General features: G+C 38.6%; 1 protein-coding gene across 1 annotated transcript; it reads left to right on the forward strand.

The window, feature by feature from the left end:
* The first annotated feature begins 4,127 nt into the window (after window positions 1-4,127).
* Window positions 4,128-23,551, forward strand: fmr1 (fragile X messenger ribonucleoprotein 1). The gene is made up of 15 exons (XM_088344499.1): window positions 4,128-4,545; window positions 7,697-7,749; window positions 7,865-7,958; window positions 8,088-8,159; window positions 9,447-9,595; window positions 10,459-10,552; window positions 10,730-10,846; window positions 10,916-11,086; window positions 11,715-11,793; window positions 12,650-12,801; window positions 13,032-13,118; window positions 13,226-13,451; window positions 13,620-13,814; window positions 15,849-15,928; window positions 20,355-23,551. The coding sequence occupies exons 1-15, from the start codon at window positions 4,495-4,497 to the stop codon at window positions 20,541-20,543; spliced, it is 1,809 nt and encodes a 602-aa protein (XP_088200625.1). The 5' UTR covers window positions 4,128-4,494; the 3' UTR covers window positions 20,544-23,551.
* The last annotated feature ends 369 nt before the right edge of the window (window positions 23,552-23,920 follow it).

Genomic DNA, 23,920 nt, shown 5'->3' on the forward strand with positions numbered 1-23,920 from the left:
TGACAATGCTATCGGTTAGTTGGTGTGTAAAAGGGAAAAGTGTAAAGCACATTGTAAAGTGCTTTGGGAGGTATTCATTGACTTGAAAAGCGCCATCTCAATGCAGAACATTTACATATATAATGTAGGCCTCTTTATTTTTAAGCATTTAAAACTTTGTTTTGCACATTCCATCCATCCATTATCTTCCGCTTATCCAGCGTCGGTTGCGGGGGCAGTAGCCTTAACAGGCAAGCCCAGACCTCCCTATACCCAGCCACTTCTTCCAGCTCATCTTACAGGATCCTGAGGCGTTCCCAGGCAAGCCCAGAGACATCCCCGGGGTCTCCTGCCGAAAAAAAAATTGACTAGCCTGGTTACTGTAACACTCACCCATATTGGTAGGTAGCAGCAGATGACCAAATATTTTTCTTTATACATATATACTATTTGCTCACGCGGTAGTACGAGGAAATAGACTTAATATCTTATTTTATTTAAAGATGCTATTTTTTTTTTACACTGCAAAAAATGTTTATGGTAAATGGACTGCATTTATATAGCGCTTTACAGTACAAGACACTAAAGATCTCCAAACGCGCTTTACAATGTGCTTTACACTTACCCATTCACACACACACTCACACACTGATAGCGGCAACAGCAACCATCTTATCTGGGGCATTAGGCATTCAGTTTCACCTAAAGTTCTGACGCTTCATAAGCAACGAAAAGTGTCTCTTTACACTTCATCCATTTTGAATAACCTACATGGCGGTTTTGTTCAGTCTTCATTTAATGTAGTATGGACGTTTCTACTTTGACCATTTATGCACATATTTATGTTTAAGCGTTTTAGCCTAGATTTAAGCAGTTCCACTGAGGTTGCATATCGAATCTCAGAGAGCAGAGCATTCAACAGCACCGGGGCCCGGATGGAGAATGCTCGGGAACCTGAGGATTTCCTCTTGGCTCTTGGGATCACAAGTAGACCAGCATTTTCATAATGCAGTCCATTATTATTATTTTTTAAACACACCAAACAAAAGACAACAAAGGTTAAAACATTGCAGTGAATCTCTACAATGATCAGGTCATTTTCAATGTCCAGTCTTTACTATTCATAAGTGGTGTACTTTGTTTTTCTAAAGTCAATCATTTTTTCTATTTTAATCCTTAATTTTGTGTTTTTTAGAGATTAACATGATAAAAATATTGTAAAGTGGGTTAAAAACATAGTTATTGCCCCATCTGTGTTACCTTCTGAGCCACAGTGATCACTAATTATACTATGAATTGAGGAAAAATAATAATTTAAGCTTAAAAAAAAAAACTTAAACAACTGCATTTACTTAAAAAAATTTGACCAGCGATGTGTCTCAAGATTTTAAAAAGAAAAAAAGTGTCCCTTGAATCAACAAAGGTTAAGAAACACTGACATATGAAACAAAATATATACCGTACTATAAGAGTGCTAAGTGATCCGGTTCCCTAATTTTGTGTTTTCAAAGTACGACGAGTGGACATTTTTATCTATATATGTAATTATGTCTTTTATGCAAATAAGTAATCCTCTTCGACATGACATCAACTATTAATACGTTACACACAAACTGAATACATGCACAAAACAAAAGATCATCTAACAGGATCTACTTTTTTTTTAGAGATTTAGAATTGGGTTTGCACTGATATGGGTTATCTAAGGACAATTTTATCTTTACATAAAGCAGGCCATAGTTCTGTATATTTGCTTTCTCCCAGTGACCACCCTGGTGGCTGTTCATCCATATCGGTAGGTGGCAGCAGAATGTTCCTTTTTCTGATCAAAATATATGTATGAGTGTAAAATAAGCCTGCTCTGTCACATCAAATTTGGATTTGCGGAGGCTGTGATATTTAATTTTTTTTTTTTACAATTTTTGGAGGTATTTCGGACATCTGTGACCAGTGCTGCTATCAGGCATCTACACTAACTTTTGCACTTGTAACATCAGACTGGTTCTACTAATGTTTTTCATGATTTCACCACACAGGACTTTTTGGGGGATACAGTAGATATTGTATGACAATAATTACTGACAGGAATGTGAAATTATGACTTACAATATGAATGTGAATTAAGGTACATGCAAAATGTTTTACTTTATTAGCAAATGCCCTATGCACTAAGCAGTGGCTGCAGTGCAGTGCATATTTTTCTCAAATAACTTCAAAAGAAATTCGCCTTGATGTTTAGTTTAAACATCGTGTGAACATTGTTTTGATCAAAGCAGAGTTGCCAGCTCTTTTAGTGAAGCTTTGAGACTCCTTGTGATTAAGGGCTATTCAAATAAACATGGCATTATATACTTATAATTATCTGCTCACGAGGTTGTGAAGGGAAATGTATTTAATAACATAATCTATTTAAGATTGCACTACAAGAAATGTAAAATAAATCAAATAGAGTAAAAATCTTGAACATGATTTAGCTGATTTTCGTTATTTTGTTGTTTAACAAAAATTTAAAAAGACTGAAACAATATTATTTTTAAAAATAATTGTTCCACTCGCAGATAACTGTTGATTATTTTAAATTTTATTTTAGTTATCTTGTTTTGAATAGAAATACGGATTCAAATATTGTAAAACGAATACAAAATAGGGTAAAATCTAAAATCACAGCTAGATCATTGAACAAAATATGTTACTTACTGACACAGTTATCAGTGAAGTTTATACTGTCAATTTATCCATTACAATTTAAGCTTTAGAATAAATAAATAAATAAATAAATAAATAAAACATGAAATTAGTGCCGGGAATTACAGTTTAAACATTTTCCACGGACAGTCTGTCTTGATATTTTTCAATGGAGGAAAAAAAAAGTGTTTAAAAGTGCTTAAAAACAGGTATACTTCATGGTCATTCTGGTACACAAATATACATTACGAAATGTCGATAAGTACGACCCGCATAGTTTTAAAAATATATAACAATTGACAAAAAAAAAAAAAAGACCTAAGGGGCAGCACGGCGGCACAGTGGTTAACGCGTGTGCGGCACAGTTCTAAGGTCTTAGGAACCTCCTGTGTGGGTTCAAATCCAGCTACCGGACTTCCTGTGCAGAGTTTGTATGTTCTCCCCGTGCTTGCGTGGGTTTCCTCCGGGCACTCCGGTTTCCTCCCACATTCCAAAGATATGCATTTCAGGTGGATTGGCCGGTCCAAATTGTCCCTAGGTGTGAATGAGCGAGTCTGTCCCTGTGTGCCCTGCGATTGACTGGCAACAAGTTCAGGAAGTCCCCTGCCCACTGCCCGATGATTACTGGGTTGGGCTCCAGCACCCCTGCGACCCTACTGAGGATAAGTGGTGCAGCTAATGAGATGAGACTAAAGACCTATTAAATGAAAATGTATACTATCAAGAGAAATATGGCGCTATCCTCGGTGCTGCATGATCCCAGTTCATTAGTTTTATATTTTCAAGGTTGGACGAGACGAGTGGACATTTTAAATGTATTATGTAATTATGTTTATTATGCAGATATGGAATCCTTTTGGACGTGGCAAAAACTATTAATACGTCAGGTACGAACCGTGTCCATGTGCAAATCGAAAGGGTAAAATGCATTCCAATTACGATGAGTTGTTTTGATGATATGAGTGTACAAATGTTATCATCTATCAATTATTTTTTTTGGTTTGAACAAATTTATTGACACTAATAACAGAAAAACAATCATGACAATCTCAACAGCAATTAAGCACATTCACAATATTATATTTCAATATGACTTTTTTAACAGCAAGCACAAGGTGAGGTTTGAACAACCCTTCTCGAAAATCTTAATAGCAATCAAGCATATTCACAATTTTATTATATAACATCTTTGTTAGTGTCAATAGATCTGTCCAGGCCAAAGTCGATGTGGTTTTTTTGGTCTGAACAAATTTATTGACACCAAAAACAGAAAACAATCATGACAATCTCAACAGCAATTAAGCACATTCACAATATTATATTCCAATATTACGTTTTTAACAGCAAACACAAAGTGAGGTTTGGGTTTTATTTTGTTTTTGTAAATTTTGGTTTGCACTCGTAGGGGTAATCTAAGGACAACAAGAGCAGCAGCAGCAGCAGCAGCTTCTCGTGAATGAGAGCGGCGTCAGTAGAGGAAGAAACCGGAGACGTCACATAGAAGCGAGCAAGCAGCAGTAGCTGACTGACCACTAATCACACAACATTAACTACCTACTACGAGCTAACCCACCCATGCTCTTTTTTTGATTCACCATAAATCCTAGCAATCAACCATCATTGAACGAAATTTACCGATCTTGCAGCGCTGGGAACCGGTGTACCCTTATAGATATTTCTTTGCGCTCTCGTCTTGCATCCCGCCTGCAGCCCGTTTTTTTTTTGCTAGCAAGAACGCTCTGCCTTGGCTAGCGTGAAGCTAGCCAGCTAGCTAGCTAGTCGTATCGCTAACGGTGGTTAGCTAGCTAGCGAGCTGTGGTCAATTGCGTCATGGATGAGCTACTAGTGGAGGTGAGGGGAACCAGCGGTGCCTTTTATAAGGTAGGTGTTTCATTTTTATATAAAATTGCATTCATGACGACACGGGGCTCACACACCAGGTATACTAGCCAAGTTAGCTACATTCCAACTCGGACTAGCATCGTTTGAGGTACCTGCCCCGGCCTCTGTGTTCTTCTCCACCCTTCGCGAGCTGGGATGCAGGAAAAAAGCTGCAAACAAAGCTGCAACTGACTGACTTTTTTTTCTGGATAAATAGTCATGGTGGCTCGCAGTACTCGAGCAGGAGTCTAAGAAACATCGCAGAATTGAAGTGAAGTGAATATCAATGAAGTAGTCGTCATTCGGTCGTCTATAATCCCCGACGTTCTAATTTGGGTTGTTGATGCTAAATTGTATGGATTCTGCAAAATTACTTCGTTAACGCTGCTTTTTTAATATGATGATAGCTTTTGACTGTTTGTTTGTTAACGATGGTTGCGTCAACCTGCCATTGTTTAATTAAACAAGGTGCAATGTGATGTCTTCAGTCAAATTACTTAAGATATTTACGTAAGTTGTGATGTCGGTGAACACATTTAACCATTAAGAGGTATATCACATATATCATAATGAAGTTGTCTAAAAAGGCATTGCATATCAACAGTTGTTCTGTAGGTATGTACCATTCATTATTAAAAACAGTCAGGATGTATCTTGTATTTACGAGTATGGATGGTTACAATTTTGATTAATTTTAAGCAATAAGCAAATTCTAAGGGCAGCACGGCGGCGCAGTGGTTAGCGCTTGTGCGGCACAGTTCATGTCATGGGAACCTGTCGTGGGTTCAATTCCAGCTCCAGACTTCCTGTGCGGAGTTTGTATGTTCTCCCCGTGCCTGCGTGGGTTTCCTCCGGGCACTCCGGTTTCCTCCCACGTTCCAAAAACATGCATTTCAGGTGAATTGGCCGGTCCAAATTGTCCCTAGGTGTGAATGAGCGAATGAGTTGTCTGTCCCTGTGTGCCCTGCGATTGGCTGGCAACCAGTTCAGGGTGTCCCCTGCCCACTGCCCGGAGATGGCTGGGATGGGCTCCAGCCCCCCCGCGACCCTAATGAGGATAAGCGGTACGGCTAATGAGATGAGAAGCAAATTCTACACTGGGGATAAAAAAAAAAAAAGAATTCATTTGTCAGCAACGACTGATTGAAAACCGCCCCAGCCTTTAGTTCTTCAAATTTAACTATTAAATTGCTATGTAATTGCTATATTCGATTTCACAATTTAGCGCACTTCCAAATTGTTGACCTTTTAAATAACGAGTTAATTTCATTTTATTTTTTTCCCCTGGGCGTAAGTCTTCCATTATCAGAACACCCAGGTAACCAATCCTTAAACTTTGATTACAGTACCTCTCAGAAGGTATTTAGGATTTCTCACGCACCACTTGTAACAGCATTGAAGAGCCCTTCCACACAGCTGCTTTGCCTACTTTCACATATTTCCACAAAAAGGTGGATTTTAAACAAGAGCTACGGGAGTTCAATGCTTTCCTCTACATTGCCACAATGTTCCACTTTGGTCTATTAATGAATAAAAACACCTCAGGACAAGTTTTGTCGCTTTTCAACATTTATGTGGTAACATTCCAGTTTTGTTTGATTTCTTTTCAACTGACGCTTCCTTTTTAGTAGTGTTCCTGGTTACTTCTGGATATTCATTGTCTTGTAGTAGTTTTTTTTTTTTAATATCATTCACCAATTTTCCTCTTGCTGCTGTAACGACTAAATCATGCGCGACACAAGAGTTCACAGTCACTCGGTTTAATGCTTGCATTCAATAAGCAATGCAAATAACTCAGGGCGTCTGTGCACGACTGCTTACATCTTTAGCACGAGGTGATAGAGCTTAAAGGTATGCCAAGCAAACAACATGCGAGCACATTGATAGTGAAATCTTGATAATAACAATTAACATAACTTTCCCACGTACCTGCATTCAATAAACAATACAAATAAGTCAGGGCGTCTGTGCATGACTGCATACATCTAAAACATTAACAAAAATACAAAAAAGGGACATCACTCAACATGCCGCACATCGTGGCCCGGTTGCATTGAAACATGTTGCATCACACTAATCATCGTTTCAAGCTGCATTTATTTACTTTTAATTTGTGTTTTTTTTATGCATCATTTAGCACAACTTATATACATTTATATACAAATATAGTCAGAGAAAGCAGCTCCTATATTTAGCAAAATATAGAGCTGAATGTACGGCAAGCGCAGAAGCCCATAAAGTGCCAAACAAAAAGAGAGTTGCACACGCCCATGGCTTAACAAATGAATGCGGTACCAGAATTTTAACCGTAATGATTCAAAAAAACTCATAAAAATCAAATTTCAACTCTGTTACACTGCCATGTCCAGGCCTCAGAGATATCACGTTTTTGAATAATGCCTGTTAAAGTGTGACGCCAGTTGCAAAGGCACACCAATCTGTTTGGGTCTAGTCATTTTTTTTTTTTTTTTTGTATTTACTGAAACCATTTTTATTCACTTACTGCATGTTTAGTGTCATTACCCATCTGAAGTGTTTACTTGCCGCCATTTAAATATGCAGATTATTGCTGATTACAATGTACACCTTCACATTTGTCACTTAATACAAGATAAATATTACTTATCTATCCAGGAGGCAGCAATTTCTTTACTTGCTGTTGACTGAAAATGACCCCACAGTTGCTCAGTTAATGACCGATTGATGTTTTTACCCAAAAGTTACACATCGCAATCTCAGAAAATGGGAGAGCCCTGATTGGTCCTGACCTCTTCAGCAACTTTTCAGGGTCTGCATGTGACGATAACCAATTAAGAGAAAATGTCAAGAAATTTTTTCTTTAATAGTTTGAAAATGTAGACGCTGCCATTCCCCTTTAAGTATGATTTGAATCTCTTACTTCATAGGTTTCCAGACTTGCACAGCCTTGAGCTAAGCTCCTTTTTGTGATGTCCTACAGTGAATGATGTGTCTTACTTGGAACATTTCATACATACAAATCCAAAGTGTTTATGCTTTGAGAGTGAGGCAAACTGTCTAAAAAGAATTTGTCTGTTTGGATGCACAAAACACATTTAGGAAAAGTAGTTTTCTATTTGAATGTTTAAATTGTTAAGCCTCTAATTGTATCCTCTTAACTTGTTTCTTTCAGGCATTTGTGAAGGACGTCCATGAAGGCTCGATCACAGTTGCATTTGAAAACAAGTGAGTACTTATTTTAAATTCTTGATAAACAACAGCCCAGTGTAGAAACAAGTCAAAACTGCAATTTATGTTTTAGTCCAGTCAATGATCATACAAATATTTGCTGTCCTACCAGTTGGCAGCCGGAGCGCCAGATTCCATTCCAGGATGTGCGATTTCCTCCTCCAACAGGTTTTTCTAAAGAGATCAATGAGAGTGACGAGGTTGAGGTGAGATAATTGTATTTAATCTTTTCCTAGTGTATAAATGCATTTTAAAAACATAATTATTACATTTTGAGCTGTACTTTCTTCATTTTTTCAAGTATTTATTATTATTTACTGTGTTGTTTTGGTCAGGTGTATTCCAGGGCAAATGATAAGGAGCCATGTGGCTGGTGGTTGGCCAAGGTTCGCATGGTTAAAGGCGAGGTAGGAATCAGTTCCATATTGTTTCACTTTCATTTTTGCTTACCTTTCTTTTTACAGGATGTGGTTAGAAGAGTTGTTGGCAGGGCATCTTATGACTTTGTTTGAATTCTCGGGATTTTAGAAGTAAGCACAGCAATTTTCGCGGTACATATTTTATTTTCAGTTAAGAATAAATTGCATTACAAATATTCCGTTTATACCTTTAAAAGACAATGAAATGCATCTTATCTTAGTGGTTTGTTCTACAGAATTTGTTGTTCTGTGATGAAAGGGCTTACCTATCGTCAATTGATTGACATTTTGATGAATTCTAGCTAGAATAACGAAAGAAATACAGTTGTCGGCATAGTAAAAAGTAAGGAGTAAATGGAAACACAACTTTAGGGAAATGTTTAGGTGGAACTAGGCTCCTAGATTTTAATCAGGAACGGATTCTTCTCTTCCAATGTAGCCTGTTTTGTTGTCCAAATTCTTATTAAAAAGTACATTGCAGCTCTTTTGGTATTTGCCAAATGGTACGTGAAGGACTTTTAGAACATGAAAATAATCAAGTGGTGTCATTAGAACTCTGACGTTGATACCCGATGTCACTTTTGGAAAAAAACTGGCACCTGTTCTTCCTAATGATAAAATCACTTGCACTTCTCACATTCGGAGAACCAAGCATTTAGGTACTTTTAAATCAAATTTGTGAATATTTCTAAAAATGCATTTTATTGGTCTCTGTAGGCTAGAGGTAAGATTTGGCCTTAAAAAATCTAGCCAGAGCCCTACAAATTAACTTGATTTAAGGGACCGATCCCAAAGTAAACCCTAATTTTCATATTTTCTCTGAGTTATGGGGAAGAAGGTGATTTCGGCTGACTCCGCCACCCCCCCTGAAACCCCCAGCAAGCCCCATCCGTGGCTTTCCTCAAGAGGGAGAAACCCGGCCCAAAACCGAACTTAATCATTGACATTTTAGGATTTTAAGCATTTCAGATATTAATTAATTCACCACTTATTCCAAACTACAGTAGTTAGGATGCTGGTGAGCCTCCCAGTGTACAGGCACTGGACGGAGGACAGCCAATTACAGCCACACACAGACAACCATACACACTCTCACTCTGACCTAGAGACAATTTCCGATATATCAGGTTTATTCAACTATAGTCCTAAAATAAATGTGTTCAATGTCATTTTTATCGGTGTTAAAATGCCCTTAGTTAATTTTTTTATTAGTTCTCAGCCCTGATGATTTGTTCTCTCGTATTTGTTTGTGTGTGTGTGTGTGTTTGTTTGTAGTTCTACGTTATAGAGTATGCTGCGTGTGATGCAACATTAAATGAAATAGTGACACTGGAGAGGTTACGGCCGATCAACCCAAACAAACCAGCCACAAAAACTACATTCCTCAAGATCCGTCTGGATGTGGCTGATGATCTTCGACAAATGTAAGATCGTTGTATACAAATTTTGTATTTATTCGGTAACTGCTGTTTCGAAATGGGTTTGTTTACATTATTTTAGTCATTTTACACATATACTGTCACTACCAAAACATGTGTCTATAAATTTAGGTTTTGAATGTGGATTTGATTAATTTATTGTTAGTGTGTATCTGGCTTTTTAATAATATGGATTGAAAATGTGAATTACTCATTCTGTTGCCCACATTGATCTTAAGTAGCAGAGCCACAAAATACAACGACCCTTCAGTAGTTTACTACACCAATTAATAATGAAATACAAAGTACACATTTTCTAAGAACACTACAAAAATGGAAAACAATCCAGCAGTGTTCTTTTCTACCCTTCTAGTTGGAGTTCTTGGTTTGTACAATAGATACAAGGGCTAGTTCATTACATTTCCATTGCATCTTTAGATGAAGTGCCATCAAGGGGAACCAATCAATATCACAAGTGATTTATCCATCACTATTTACGTTTTAATTACTTATTTTTTTATTTTTAACAAATTAAAGTTTCAGTATATTTATACGAAATTTGTATAATAGTTATTAGTAATATTTGTGTTTTTTTTCAAGTTATAACATTCTCTAAGAAGCACCTCGAACCTAAAAATGACGCTCTAAAATAATACTAGTTGTTTTTGTTTTTTGTTTTCAAAATTTGAACCTTTTTTGATTCATTCTGAAATCCCATTTTTAATATTTTGAGCTCTTAAGTAGGCTCAATTATTGTTTTTCTCCCAAAACAAAGTCATCAAAATGGATACTGCATACATTTTTTTTACTTGTGTGTTATCAAACCAAAAATGTCTCCTAATAAATGAACATTGACTCCCTGGCCTCAGGTGCTCCAAGGAATCGGCACACAAAGACTTCAAAAAAGCAGTTGGAGCGTTCAGCGTCACTTACGACTCTGAGAAAAAGCAGCTAGTCATCTTGGTTTGTAGAGCCTTCTTTGAAAATTGTACTTTTACGTAGAATATAGCTTTTACAACCATAAGAATACAATGGATTCGTGGAGCTTTGCATTTGACTTAGCATTCAACATTTCTGCATATACTGGTACTCTCAGGTAGATAATGATGGGAAGTGACATGCTTTGATTTGTTCTAACAGTCCGTAAATGAGGTCACAGCAAAGCGTGCCACCATGATGAGCGACATGCACTTCAGGAGCCTCCGCACCAAACTGTCTCTTATGCTGAGGAATGAAGAGGCTAGCAGACAACTGGAGGTACGCGGACACACAGCCTCATTAGAAAAGAGGGTCTGATGGTTAAACTGCATCATTCGTCTCCTGCAGAGCTCTCGACAGCTGGCATCACGCTTCCATGAACAATTTGCAGTGCGCGATGATTTAATGGGACTCGCCATTGGGACTCATGGGGCAAATATTCAGCAAGCCCGGAAGGTCCCTGGTGTCACTAATATAGACCTGGATGAAGAGACATGCACATTCCATATTTATGGAGAGGTATGATGGCACCACTCTTTTGTTGACATAGATCCAGACCTTGCGCCTACCTTTCAAATTGTTGTGATGTATCTTCATGCATTTGGATTGTCCATTAATGCTTTCACCCAATGAATTATTATGCAAATGCGTCTGCCTCTAGACTGTTACAACTTGAGGCTGGCCAAAGCATATCAAACTATAGTGATCTTGTAAATTAATTAGCTTTACTGACTTCATCCCCAGCAGCTGTCTACTCGCTCTTCGAAGCTTTATTTTCTATTTTTTTCTTTAGAAACCTTTTGACACCCTTATTATTTCCTGCCCATGCCATTTTCAGGTACTCGAAAGTTTTATGTTCCTATTGTTTGAAAATACACTTCAATGTACATGGGACTTAGAATTGAAATGATTAAGTCGATCAAAAATATCTTCACATATTATTTAATATGTAATAGGTTTTTCTATTTTATTACAGGACTGACAATAGGTAGACTTTAAAGAATAAATCTTGATGTCCCAAAAATTTAAGCAAAAAATAGATTATTGGGAACCTTTCTGTTTTAAAACACATTTCACAATGATACTGTTGTAAAAACGTATATTATTGACAGCTGGAATTGAAAGTGTTTGTGTTTTGTGTTGGAAGGACCAAGAAGCTGTTCGCATTGCACGCGGTTTCCTGGAGTTCTCCGAAGAGGTGATCAAAGTACCCCGGAACTTAGTAGGTGAGAAGTTCAATCCATTAAAAAAAGTGAGCTTTGGTGTTGTGGTGGTGTCCCAATAGACTGTGTTGTTTTTCATCTCATCTCATCAGCTGCACCGCTTATCCTCAGTAGGGTCGCGGAGATGCTGGAGCCCATCCCAGCAATCATCAGGCAGTGGGCAGGGGACACCCTGGACTGGTTGCCAGCCAATCGCAGGGCACACGGGGACAGACAACTCACTCGCTCAGTCACACCTAGGGACAATTTGGACCGGCCAATTCACCTGAAATGCATGTCTTTTTGGAATGTGGGAGGAAACCGGAGTGCCCGGAGGAAACCTACGCAAGCACGGGGAGAACATACAAACTCCGCACAGTAAGGCCGGGAGCTGGATTTGAACCCACTAAGGAGGTTCCCACGACCTCAGAACTGTGCCGCACACGCGCTAACCACTGTGCCGCCGTGCTGCCCCTGTGTTGTTTTTGTGGTAGTTAAATATTTTGTGAATCATACAGAGCATTGAATACGAAAAAGAATGTTTATGCAACAGTATGACTCACAATACCCAGCTTCCCTACACCTTCAAAACTCGAGATTACCAAAAAGTGCATTTATTTAAAATAACTTGGTGTCTTGCAATTATATATGAGGTGAACTTTATTATGAAGGTTAAACAAGCAAGACCTGGTTTACAGTTGTCTGCTTATGCCACTAAATGGTTGGAAAGCCAAAACACATGTATCATGTTTGTTTTAATTAGTATCCAATCAATCCCTTGAATGTTTATTGCTGCCTTTTTTTTATTGTGTAATGAGGAATTAATCTCTACAGTTTTCATTCAATCCGTTTTTATTTTTTCCCTATGATTTTCCCTTAGGCAAAGTTATTGGGAAGAGTGGCAAACTGATCCAAGAAGTGGTTGACAAGTCTGGTGTGGTGCGGGTCCGTATTGAACCCGAAAATGATAAAAAGCCTTCTACAGCACAGCTAACAATGGCAGCAGCTGCAACATCCCCTGCAATGGATGATGTGAGTCAAAAAAAATCTTGATTTCTAATGAGAAATCAAGGGGCATCACAGAGGCTGATACTATTTTGCCCATGATTGCCATATATGGCAACCGTGGCTACTCTGTGCATTGGGCTCACTATGTAAATAGTAAATTGCTGTTACCTAAATCCATATCCGTGCCGATTTTGAGAGAGCACCTTAACTTGGAACCTAGAAAAATTGAAAATATTGAGGAATATTTGCCGTAGGGAATGGTGCCATTTGTGTTTGTGGGGACCAAGGAAAGCATCTCTAATGCTACGGTACTGCTGGACTATCACCTCAACTATCTTAAGGTACACTAAACTGACATTATTTTCGTGATACACTTGTCCTGAAAATATAATTGACATAGTTAGTATTTCAATGTTTCCTTTTTCACAATTGCTCTTGATTGCTACAGGAGGTGGACCAACTTCGTCTGGAGAGACTTCAGATTGATGAGCAGCTGAGACAGATAGGAGGCGGAGGCAGTGTTGGAGGAACGGGCCCACGGAATCTTAAAGATAAAAGCTACGTGTTTGATAATGGCACAGGCCTTGGCAGGGGTGCAGGAGGAGGAAAACCATATGGAGGTGGCGGAAGAGGTGGTCGTGGGCGAAGAGGAGGCGGTGCTGGTTTTGCCTCAGGTGCTATTTCATTTCCACTACAGTCTGTTTGCACTGTCTAGATGAAGCACTGACAATGTGAAAATTAGTGTAAAAACACCTCGGGTCTTCAGAAGAAAGTCCATGCATGGGAAGATTTGCTTCTCAGAGTTCTAGGTAGTGTAAATTGACTTGCACATTGCTTACTAGGCACCAACTCAGAGGCTTCTAACGCTTCAGAGACTGAGTCAGACCACCGAGATGAGCTCAGCGATTGGTCCCTGGCTCCTACAGAAGAGCTTATGACAGGAGGTGGGACATTGCCAAGACGGAGCGACGGTAGGCGGAGACCTGGTGGTGCAGGTCTACGGGGGCGAGGTGGAAGAGGACGAGGAGCTTATAAAAGTAAGTTTCTTATTGTCTTTATTTTTCCTTTATTATTATTTGCATTATCACATGTAGGCTGTTCTTGACTGATTATGTAACCAGAAGTTTGAGCTCATCTTATAACCCAAAAGGGATATTGTGTATAATTTAGTGTCTCCAAGTGGTTGAAAAAATTCCTCCATGAAAAAAAATATTGATTTGAATAATAAGCAGAAAATAAATGAACTAACTTATAAAGATGAATTTACAAAAAATAATAAATCTTGTACGTTAAGAAATTTGTACCATAAATTCCGGACAACAAGCTGCTACTTTTTTTCCACATTTAAAACACTGCGGCTTTATATACAGAGGCGCATAAGTTTGTTTTTTGTGTGGTGGCATCGAGGAAAACTGTGATCTACTCTTTTCCACATATGCGCTCTAAATACATAACACAGTGGTGATGTCTAGAAACAATTCTTACACCCTTCGAAAGAAATTAGTTGCTCATTTTGCCAACATCATTCATACATTAAACAGGTGCAAAAGAGAGCGTTGACAGTACTTCATTCAATATTTACAATGTAATCACGAGATTTCAACCATTTAACCCACAAATCAAGTCCTTAAATTTTATGTCAGAATTAAACTGCATTGGAAGCTATTTATGTAAAATACTACACTTCTCTTTCCGTATCATCTGCATCGGAGTCAGGTTGCTGAAGTTTCCTTGAATCTTCGAGGAACGATAACAAGCGAATGCAATTTGGTCCAGTACCACGGCAACCACCAATGACAACAACACTAAGAGACACGTCTGCGTTGAAATCTGGCACTAGTTCCCACAGTATGGTTGCTTGGTGCTGTCGTATAAAAATATAGAACTCACAGTTTAAGCAATGCAGCCCTTATTTACTATTCTTCCGGCGCGGTAGTCAATATATGCTTGTTTTTATAATTGCCAACTTAAATTTTCAGATGTTCCAAAAACACCTGATGAAAAGAACCCTGAGCGTAACATAAACACAGCAGCTGAAAACAGCAACAAGTGTGCGTGGGCATGGTGCTGTTGGCTTTCTGCAGCCAAAGGCATCGACACCAAATTCCCCTTGCTGTTGGTGCCAGCCGTGCTTAAAGTGCAAAAAATGCTGTGAATTACTTTATATTAATGGCCGTTGAAACCTGCATCTTAAAATCCAGTGCAGCTTGTACAAAGACTAAATTGAGTTTCATTCTTAAATTTAATCAGGTGTGCTCTCTCAGCTGTCATTTATGGTATTTAGCACTGGTTGCGCCAACTGCTCATGTCTAACTGCTGTAGAATTGATAATGGATAAATGAGCCAAGTACAGACTCTGCCCTACTTACGAACGAGATCGTAAGTTGAATTTGTTCGTAAGTTGCTTCAGTGCTATATTTTGTATTTTTAAGGTTTATATAAGTATGTTTAAAGCTTGTATAAATAACCTGTTTTGTATTAAAAAAAACATTTAATAAAATGATACGCTCTATAAAGATAAATAAAGTTAAGTAACTTACTTGTGGAAGAGTTAGGCTACTTCCTTCTCCATGGTATGAAGTGGGCGAAAAAAAGCGATCCAACCATTTTCTCAACTCCATCAATCTTTTTTAGTCCGCTTTCATTTCAAAAGAAACGACTGGCCTCTTTTTTACACTTAGCACCAACCATATTGAATGGATGCACGAGATATTAAACAATAAAGCGCGCTCGAGATACAGTACACTTAGTATGTTCACACATGAACTAGGAAGTAGAAGCCGGATTTATTTTTCGGGGTGGATGCTGGGTGACCTGTCACAGCGCCACGCGGCAGAAAGAAGCACTACAGTAATGTCTTGTACTCGGAAAAAGGTGCACACAATACAAAATACTTACTGCATCACGAAAAAAAGTTTGTATCTACCTTTTTTCGTAAGTAGGAGAGCGTCTAAAATCATTATGTTATAGATCTTTGCAATTGGACAAGAAATGACATGAGTTCAAGATTGATGTTTAGAATTATTGTTAATAACAAGTTCTAAAATCACATTTTGGTCGGTCCCATTTAGGTGAGGATGTGCAGTGGAGCGACCCAAGGCCTCGTCATATCAGAGAGCCCAAGACCAGAGTGCAGGAAGACACCTTACAGGTAATGTCCTTTCTACATCTCAAGGCAGTGTTATTATTTTCACTGTATTTTTAAATACCTGAGGATATAATGAGTAGCTATTGGCTGACTGAAGACTCTCAATCAACCTTTGCTGTGGAAGTGAGAAATTTGCAGCCTTTTTATCAACCCTGTAATTGACAAATGTTCAGCCCCGGTTAATACATTTGTTTTCCTCTGCATATACTGTGTAGCTTTGCATTTGATTACAAGATTTGAGCTGAGATTCTCTATATTCACAAACCACATAAATTGTGTTAATGTTTGTGCAATAGAAAGTTACATTCACGAGTAATATCAAATCGCATTTTGTTAATTTTTTTCCAAAATTAACCCAGATGACACCAATACTCTGGCTCAACTTCTCCCTTGGAAATCTTTAATTTTCATTTCTTCAGCTAGCTTCGCTGCTTTTAGTCAGATGGCGACCGTCAAGATGCTTCTGCCACTTTATCTTTCAAAATTTTTTATGAAATCTGAGACTTTTATGGGTGTGAAAATCTGGTAATTTACTTAAGTTGACAGAGGCGTTCTATCACATGTTATCCTCATGCTGTGGTTCTCAATTATCTTCTGTCATGCCCACATGATAGACAAATAAACTCTTTATTAAGACTACAATCTCGTTCTATAGTAAATGCAGCGCGGAGAAGCATAAGAAATAGGGCTGCACGATTAACTGAAATCGAATCGTTATCGCGATGTGACGTAGTGCGATAGTGTAAACGGCAAACCACTGCGTTTTTTTTTCAAGGATTCAAAGTTCTAATTTGTTATTAGATTGACGGAGTGTTTGACCAACAAGAATTGTAACATTTCGTGGTTTAACAGCGACAGCCAACCAAAGCAGGTTTTTAATGGCACCAACTAATAAAGGCGGGGCCAAGTTTGCAAGACGTGTGTGTGCACGACTTTGATTGGCTTGTGTTAGCTGCCAGTCAGTCTTGGCAGCGCATGCACAAATGGCAACCAAAATAAAAGCCACTGTTTGTAGTTTCAGTGGCTCGTTACATTGAAAATAAATTAATTAATTAGATCAGACTCTGAGGAAAGTCAGAAAAGCGCAAGGAAAAGCTGATCTCCCGCAGGTGCTCTCTGGATTTTGATTGCATCTAGGAATTGACTGAGGCTGCGTCAGAAAGGGAAACAGCTAGGCTAACAACTCTTAAGCCACCACTGCCGAACGTGGCTAGTCACCAAACGCCAGATTAATTACTAACGACTTGGAGCTACTACTCTGGGAAAAAAATGCTGCTTTTGTGACTCTTGTATTTTAATCGTCAAAAATACCTTGCAGAAGTCGCGGTTACCCAACGCTAGCATGTAGCTAACTGCTCTCTAAATAGCTTTCTTACACAGAAAGGAATAGCCCTCCAATTCCATTTACTTTTGTATAATGACAATCGAGACCATTTATTCAACTGCAATTCTGTTTTTATTTGTTTTGTCTATAGTCGATGTTTTCTGTCCGTTGTATACTCTCTGTCTCTAAGTGTAAGCTCAAGTTATTTTTGCATGTCACTTTATGTTCTCCCCCCCCAAAAAAAACTTAAGGGCCCGGTCACACAGCCTTTTGCGTCTGTATTGCGGGTAAAATTTTGCGTTTTTTTTTTTTAATTTTTTTTTTTGCCCGCGGTAGAAAATGCGCAAAATTGGCCGCTGTTCATCCGTGGTATGCCCGCAAAACAGACGCCGGCGACTGTTCCGCTTCCTCATCGCGTTAGTTCCGCGTGTGGACCACGGATATAAAAGCTGCCGAGCCGGGCTGTAGAAATCCTAACCGCTCAAGACACAGTCCCGTGAAGATCAAGATTTCAAGCTATGGCTCCAAAGAAGAAGCCAATATGTTATTATTGTAATAGTTTTTCATTTTTATTTTATTATCTTGTTATGAAATGAAAAGAAATGTCAAGAAATAAAAATGGATTCAGACGAGGTCATTACGGTGACGGGGATCCATGTTCACCCCTTGACGTCTCGAGCACAACTGACGTGTGCTCGGCAAATCGCGCTGAATATACGCGGAGAAAGGCGTTTGACTGTCACACGCGTTACACACGCTAATTCACGTGATAACGCCGCGATACAGGCGCAGAACAAACGCGCTATGACCGTGCTCCACCCGCGATTACCCGCTAAAATTCCGCGTCCTACCCGCGTGTAACCACGCCCTGGCCGCGGCCGTAGCACGTCGTTCCGCGTCTGTACCGCGTCATATCCGCGTGCGTACCACGTGTGCCGCCCGTGGTTACCCGTGGTCTAAAGTTTTGAGCAGCGCAAAAGTTTTTCGCGCGGCCAACCACGTGTGAATTTCTTGCCGCGTGTAAAGCACGGCTGTATCTCGTCTGTATCGCGATCTCAAAGCGTCCAACAGCGTCTGCTTCACGGGCAGAAATTTCTGGTCGTGATTCAGCCGCGATACAGACGCAAACGGCTGTGTGACTGGGCCCTAACAGAGGAAATGCACTTTTCTTTTAAAATCACATAGAAATTACAATAAGGGTCTGAAAAGTCGCATATAGTTTTTTCCCAAAATCGTGCAGCCCTAATAAGATAATTGGAGTTTATGTGAAGGGGAGCAAGACACCGGTGTTGTCTGCTTCTGTGTGTGCGTCGCTGTATGTTTACAACATTTCCTCGACATTTTCAGTCAAGCGTAGTCACAAAGGGGAGTAGAGAGAAATAAGACAGAAAGTATAAATGTGAAAAATATTAGCGGCTATGAAAAACATTAGCGACTCTTGCTCCAGTATGCGTCAGACAGAAGGCAGGAGAGGAAGAGAAAAGTTTGACTCTGCTGTTGCTCGTTGTTTTGATTATTAATGGGCCTAATCAGCCTAATAGGCCAATACTGATATCCCACAAATTCCCAAATATCGGTGCCAATAATCGGCCCGCCGGATAACTGGTCGACATCTAATAGCAGCTACATGACCAGAATTTCTAAAGTTTGGGGCATTTTAGCCTGGATATGGCCAGTAAAAAGACTACGAAAAAGTTTGTAAAGCATACATATCATGGCAGTAGATCGGTGAAACAACATTCAAGAGAATACAGTTTTGTTGACATGCATTGTCAGTAGCCTAGATGGTAAGGCGCCCGCTTTGAGACTGGGAGGTCGGGGTTCGCGCCCCGGCCGAGTCATTTCTAAGACTTAAAAAGTGGTCGGCGGCGCCCTCTGTTGGCTGCGGCTGCATCGGCTCGCTGCAACGGGTCAGGTGCAATCGACATTTCGTTCTGTGTACATTGTTACACAGAATGACAATACAAGGAAATTATTATTATTATTATTATTATTATTATTATTATTATTATACATTTAATATTTCACCATAAAAGAGAACTTGAACTGTGTTTGAAATTAAATGAATGCAGTCAGAAGAAAAAATGTCAGTTGTTAAAACCATTAAGTACTTTTGCTACAGACTCTGTGGTTGACCAGTGAAAATACACACTGTTGGTTTTATTTACTGTTCGACTGCTGCTAATGTGCCTTTTCTTGGTGGACTAGAATAAAACATGTTTTTTATATAATTTTTTTTTCCTGGTCCAAAAAAATGGCCATTTATTTATAGATGCATATCTCTACTGTCCAAGTCTGTTTTGGATAGTGTATTTGTATATAATTGTTGTACGAATCCTGGAGTATATTCAATAGTATTAATAATTTGATATTTTTTTGTGCTTATCATATGGAACACAATTAAATCAGCTTTATGCTAAATTAAAAAAAAATAGATTTTCGCCTAAACTAAATATTCGTTATTTGCTGCCCTAATTCTAGGATAGTTAAAAAAAAATCCCCGCGGTCAAACGTGATCCCTTGACAGAGCCTCACTATTTAAGAACACTATCCTAACGGTTTGAATAACAGATTAAGATTTAGTAAACTTGGCATCGGATTGTGATCCTATGATCAATATAATAATATAATAATTAAGACACATACTGTTTACCTTTAAAATCGAAATTCTTTCTCTCACTGTCTGCAAGTCTTCTTTAATAAAAGCGCACCAAAGTCATCGACTAATTTAAAATGCTGTTTACCTTTAAAATCAAATTGTTGTCTCTTTGCTGTCCGTCTCTTTCGCTCCTTTATGTGTTTCTCTCAGTTTCTCTTTGTCTTCAGTTTCTTTCTCTCTTTGTGTTTCTCTCTCTCTCGCTCTGTTTTTCTCTGTCTGTGTTCCTCTGCCTTTTTTTCTTTCTCTCTCTCTGTGTAAGACGACAAGTTCGCTCGAATGTCTACTTTTCGTTGGTAGTTCTGATCTCGATTAACCAGGAAAACCAAGTGATCTCTTTATACAATTTTGTTTTGTCAGTATCACCCAGGATAGGAGGTAAACATTTTGGTGGTTAGTTATGATTGGTAACCTTTTTGATTGATTCAGTTTCTGTACGCCACTCACAGATTCGCGTGGACGGGAACAACGAACGCAGTGTGCAGCATTCCTCAGGAGGGAGAGGAGGGGGTCCTTCATCGCAGGGTGGGCATAGCGCTAGTAGCGACGGCCCAATTCGCCATCAGCCACGTCCCGTAAGAGATCGAGGAATGAAGAAGGAGAAACAGGACGCTCCTCTTGTGAACGGAGTGTCATAAACGCATCACTTGAGGACTTTGGTCACGTCACAAACGAACCTGCACTCTTCACACACCAACAGCTGCTCATTCGCCATCCACAGTTTTCCTTTCTTTTTCCAATTTTCACCACGGCAACAATAGTCGGCAGCTTTTGAGGTCATAGTGAGTCGTTTTAGGAAAGACAGATCTGCTACATCTGCGTACTGCTCGATGTATTGCAGCGAGCTGGTCCGGGATGTATTCTTGCAATCAAGTTTCTTCACATAATGTCATCAAGCAACATGATATCCTTTGCATTCCTACTTCCTAGATTTTAGAAATGGGTTCTGAAACCGCTTTTGGGTACTAAACGTGACAGCTGTATGGACCATAACTTAAATCGCATTGCTCTTTGGACCAAGAGGCAAGTGAGGTCAGTTTTAATAACTGCCAAAACACAAGTGCATCTCCCAAAGCTGCTCAATGGAAACTTGTTTGGGAAATGTCGTTGCCTCCCTTTACTGGATCAAATATAAAATCCCAAGCTAGATTTTTTTGTTAAGCAGACACGATGCATGAAGTCTCGCCTAAGGTTAGTTTTCTGCTCACGTTGAGTATGCAAATCAGTTTTGAGTTGTTAAAATATATAACGGTAGATAGAATTACATTGAATTACAGTGAATTTTCCTCCCCTTCTTAATCCGTAACCATCGTTCTCCCAGTAAGGAGAAAATGCTTCTTGTACTGCAGAATTCTATTGCTCATTAGCTGATGACATTCTTGCATCAGTCATTCTGTTCCTGTGATATCATTTATGTATCACATCATGTTGTCATATCACGGAACCTGCAGTTTGATGAGTCTTTAGTTGCATTGAAAAAGCTTTTTTGTCCTTCACCAAAATTATTGAAATTGTACTAATGTGTAAAATTTACCAACCCTTTAAAGCTTTTAAAAATGTTGTTTCTATCTGTCTGCTCTTTTTTATGAGCTGCTAACTGATTTGTCATTTTATTCCATCTTCTTAGGCCCATGCAAGACTTTTCTGTGCCACAGATATGTACAAGTCTCACAATTAGCTTTCCGAGGCCATTATTCCTTTTCATCGTGCTTGCTTTTACACAATAATTTCATTATGATTCTCTTTCACTCATTTTTACCTTTCACATTGCAGCCAGCCTAGTTTTTCACAGTTAGCTTTTTTTCTGAAATGCATCAAACAATGGAAATAGTTTGATGGCAAGTACCCTTTTCACTTTCCACAGGCATCAACAGAAAGAAGTTGTGTGTTCTTGAAAGGGACATAGGATGGCATACTGTATATAATGATGTCATAATTGGTCTGAAAACAATTGTATTATTGTTTCAAATGTGCACTTATCCTTTTCTTTTTTTGTTGCTGTTTGATATGAGTTAAATGCTAGGTCTCTTAATAATAAACTTGTTGTAAAAAGTATGCTCCATAGTAGTTGCATTGATAGTGAATGTCCATAGCACTGCAGCAGATGGCCCTAAAAGATGAAGAACTGAATTGTTATTTGAATATTATGTCTCAAGGAAGAAATCTTAGGAGGCAGATTTTCAATGGTGCAATGACCTCAAGTTAGACTCACTCGGAATTGTAATTATTTCATCTCAAGTTTTATGTCTAAAGTGCATGAAGGTGATTGCTGTTTTCGGTGATGGGTGGAGATATGATCGAGAATTTTCAACAATTCTATAAGTTGTTGAGCTAGAGTCAAATATTCGCCAACACTTTCACTTCAATTTTAATGTTATCAAAATGTCTGTTGCTTTATCAACCAGAAAAATGAGTTGTTTTTTTCTCTCTAACACAAGATGATTAGCATCAATGATAGGGTTGAAATTTCAGCCGTTCGGATTCGAATTCCATTCTATACAAAAAGTTTTATTTCTGAAATCAGCTTTTCGGAAGCCAGAAGTTAACTTGTGTGCGTTGTTGTGTTTGTGGGAATCCATAATAACTAGTGTGGCAAAAATTAATATTTGTACAAAATAAAATGTACATTGAGGAGATGGGAAACTTGCATTGCATGCTGCCCTCCTTTAGTCTAAGGAAGTGGTGCGATGGAATTATATGTGCAAATGAACAGGTCATCATTCTTCCACTTGTTCTTGCAAGCTTCTTTCTACTGTACAGTGCTGGAAATAACAAAATCTGGACATAACTTTTTAAAGCAGCAAGATGAGGCCAAATAAATTTGTTGTAATCGCAATGGCCAAAGCTACAGTTTTCAAATATCTTTTAAAAAGCAGAGCAATTGTCTTTGTTGTTTTGTCAAGAATCGGCTTCGTTGTACTAAAGCCCACAAATTAACTGCTGGGATTGAATCCTTTGAAAACATCTATAATAAAGTGTGCGTAATTGGCAGAATTCATATTGTATATATTAATATCGTTTATGACTGATGGCAAGTTACCGCGGTGATGACCGTTCTCAGAGGTTTTCTGCGGTCCACAAACTGAATATGTTCACCGGACTATTGCGAACTTGATGTGACGTCTCAAACTAAACGTTTCTTGGGCTTTGGCCATTTTAACCTAAATCATTGAGGTAAATTGATTGGATTTGACATGCTGGTTAAACATTTCTAAATTTCCTTGTTATGAATGTAAAGGTTGTCGACCTAACATAGGTTTTAAATTGGTGACGACTTTTGATGATGAGGAATTTGAAACGTCTCTTGAATTGCATCCCTCACTAGAGATTGCAGAGTGATTTCAAATGAAGACCACCAAATCTTTTGTCTTATTCCAGAATGTATAATGCAACAGTTGCAAACTTAACACGTTGCTGGCTGTTTAACAGACAACCAGGAAGGCAAACACAAAGAAATGTGTACATACTAAAAACCAGGGTAGTCTATAAAGCTGTAAATCTTGTGAGCACTTTTGGGCATTTTTTTTTTCTTCTCCTTTGTAAATACTACTTATTAGCATTTAAAGTGTCTGGGTTTACATGTCTGGTTATAGTGCAATATATTTTGTATGCAAGCAGTTTCAATAAACAAAAATTGTTCTCATAACTACTTTGTCTTTCATCTCTTCAGGAAATTCAATTTTAGATTGCTGTATAGCAGGGATGTCCAACTCAGTTTGGCTCAAGGGCCAGTAATAGAAGGTGAACTCCAAATGTTTAGCTTTTTTTTTTTTCAATATTATGTTTTATCATACCGCCTACATTGGTGAGCTACCCTACATATAATCACTGATGGCAGGGATCTTCTAAATACAAGACATTTACAAACATTGGGGAAAAAATACTTCCGTGTTTGGCAATTATTGTGTCTAGAGGTTTATTTCAACAGTTGAGTGAATACAGTTTTATTGTACACCTGAGCCAACTTACGCTATACAAACTCAACACTGCCCTCTGGCAGCTGGAGAGCATTTGG

Source organism: Urocampus carinirostris, chromosome 9, assembly GCF_059441175.1.
Source record: "Urocampus carinirostris isolate Australia breed hairy pipefish chromosome 9, RoL_Ucar_1.0, whole genome shotgun sequence".
Lineage (NCBI taxonomy): Eukaryota > Metazoa > Chordata > Actinopteri > Syngnathiformes > Syngnathidae > Urocampus > Urocampus carinirostris.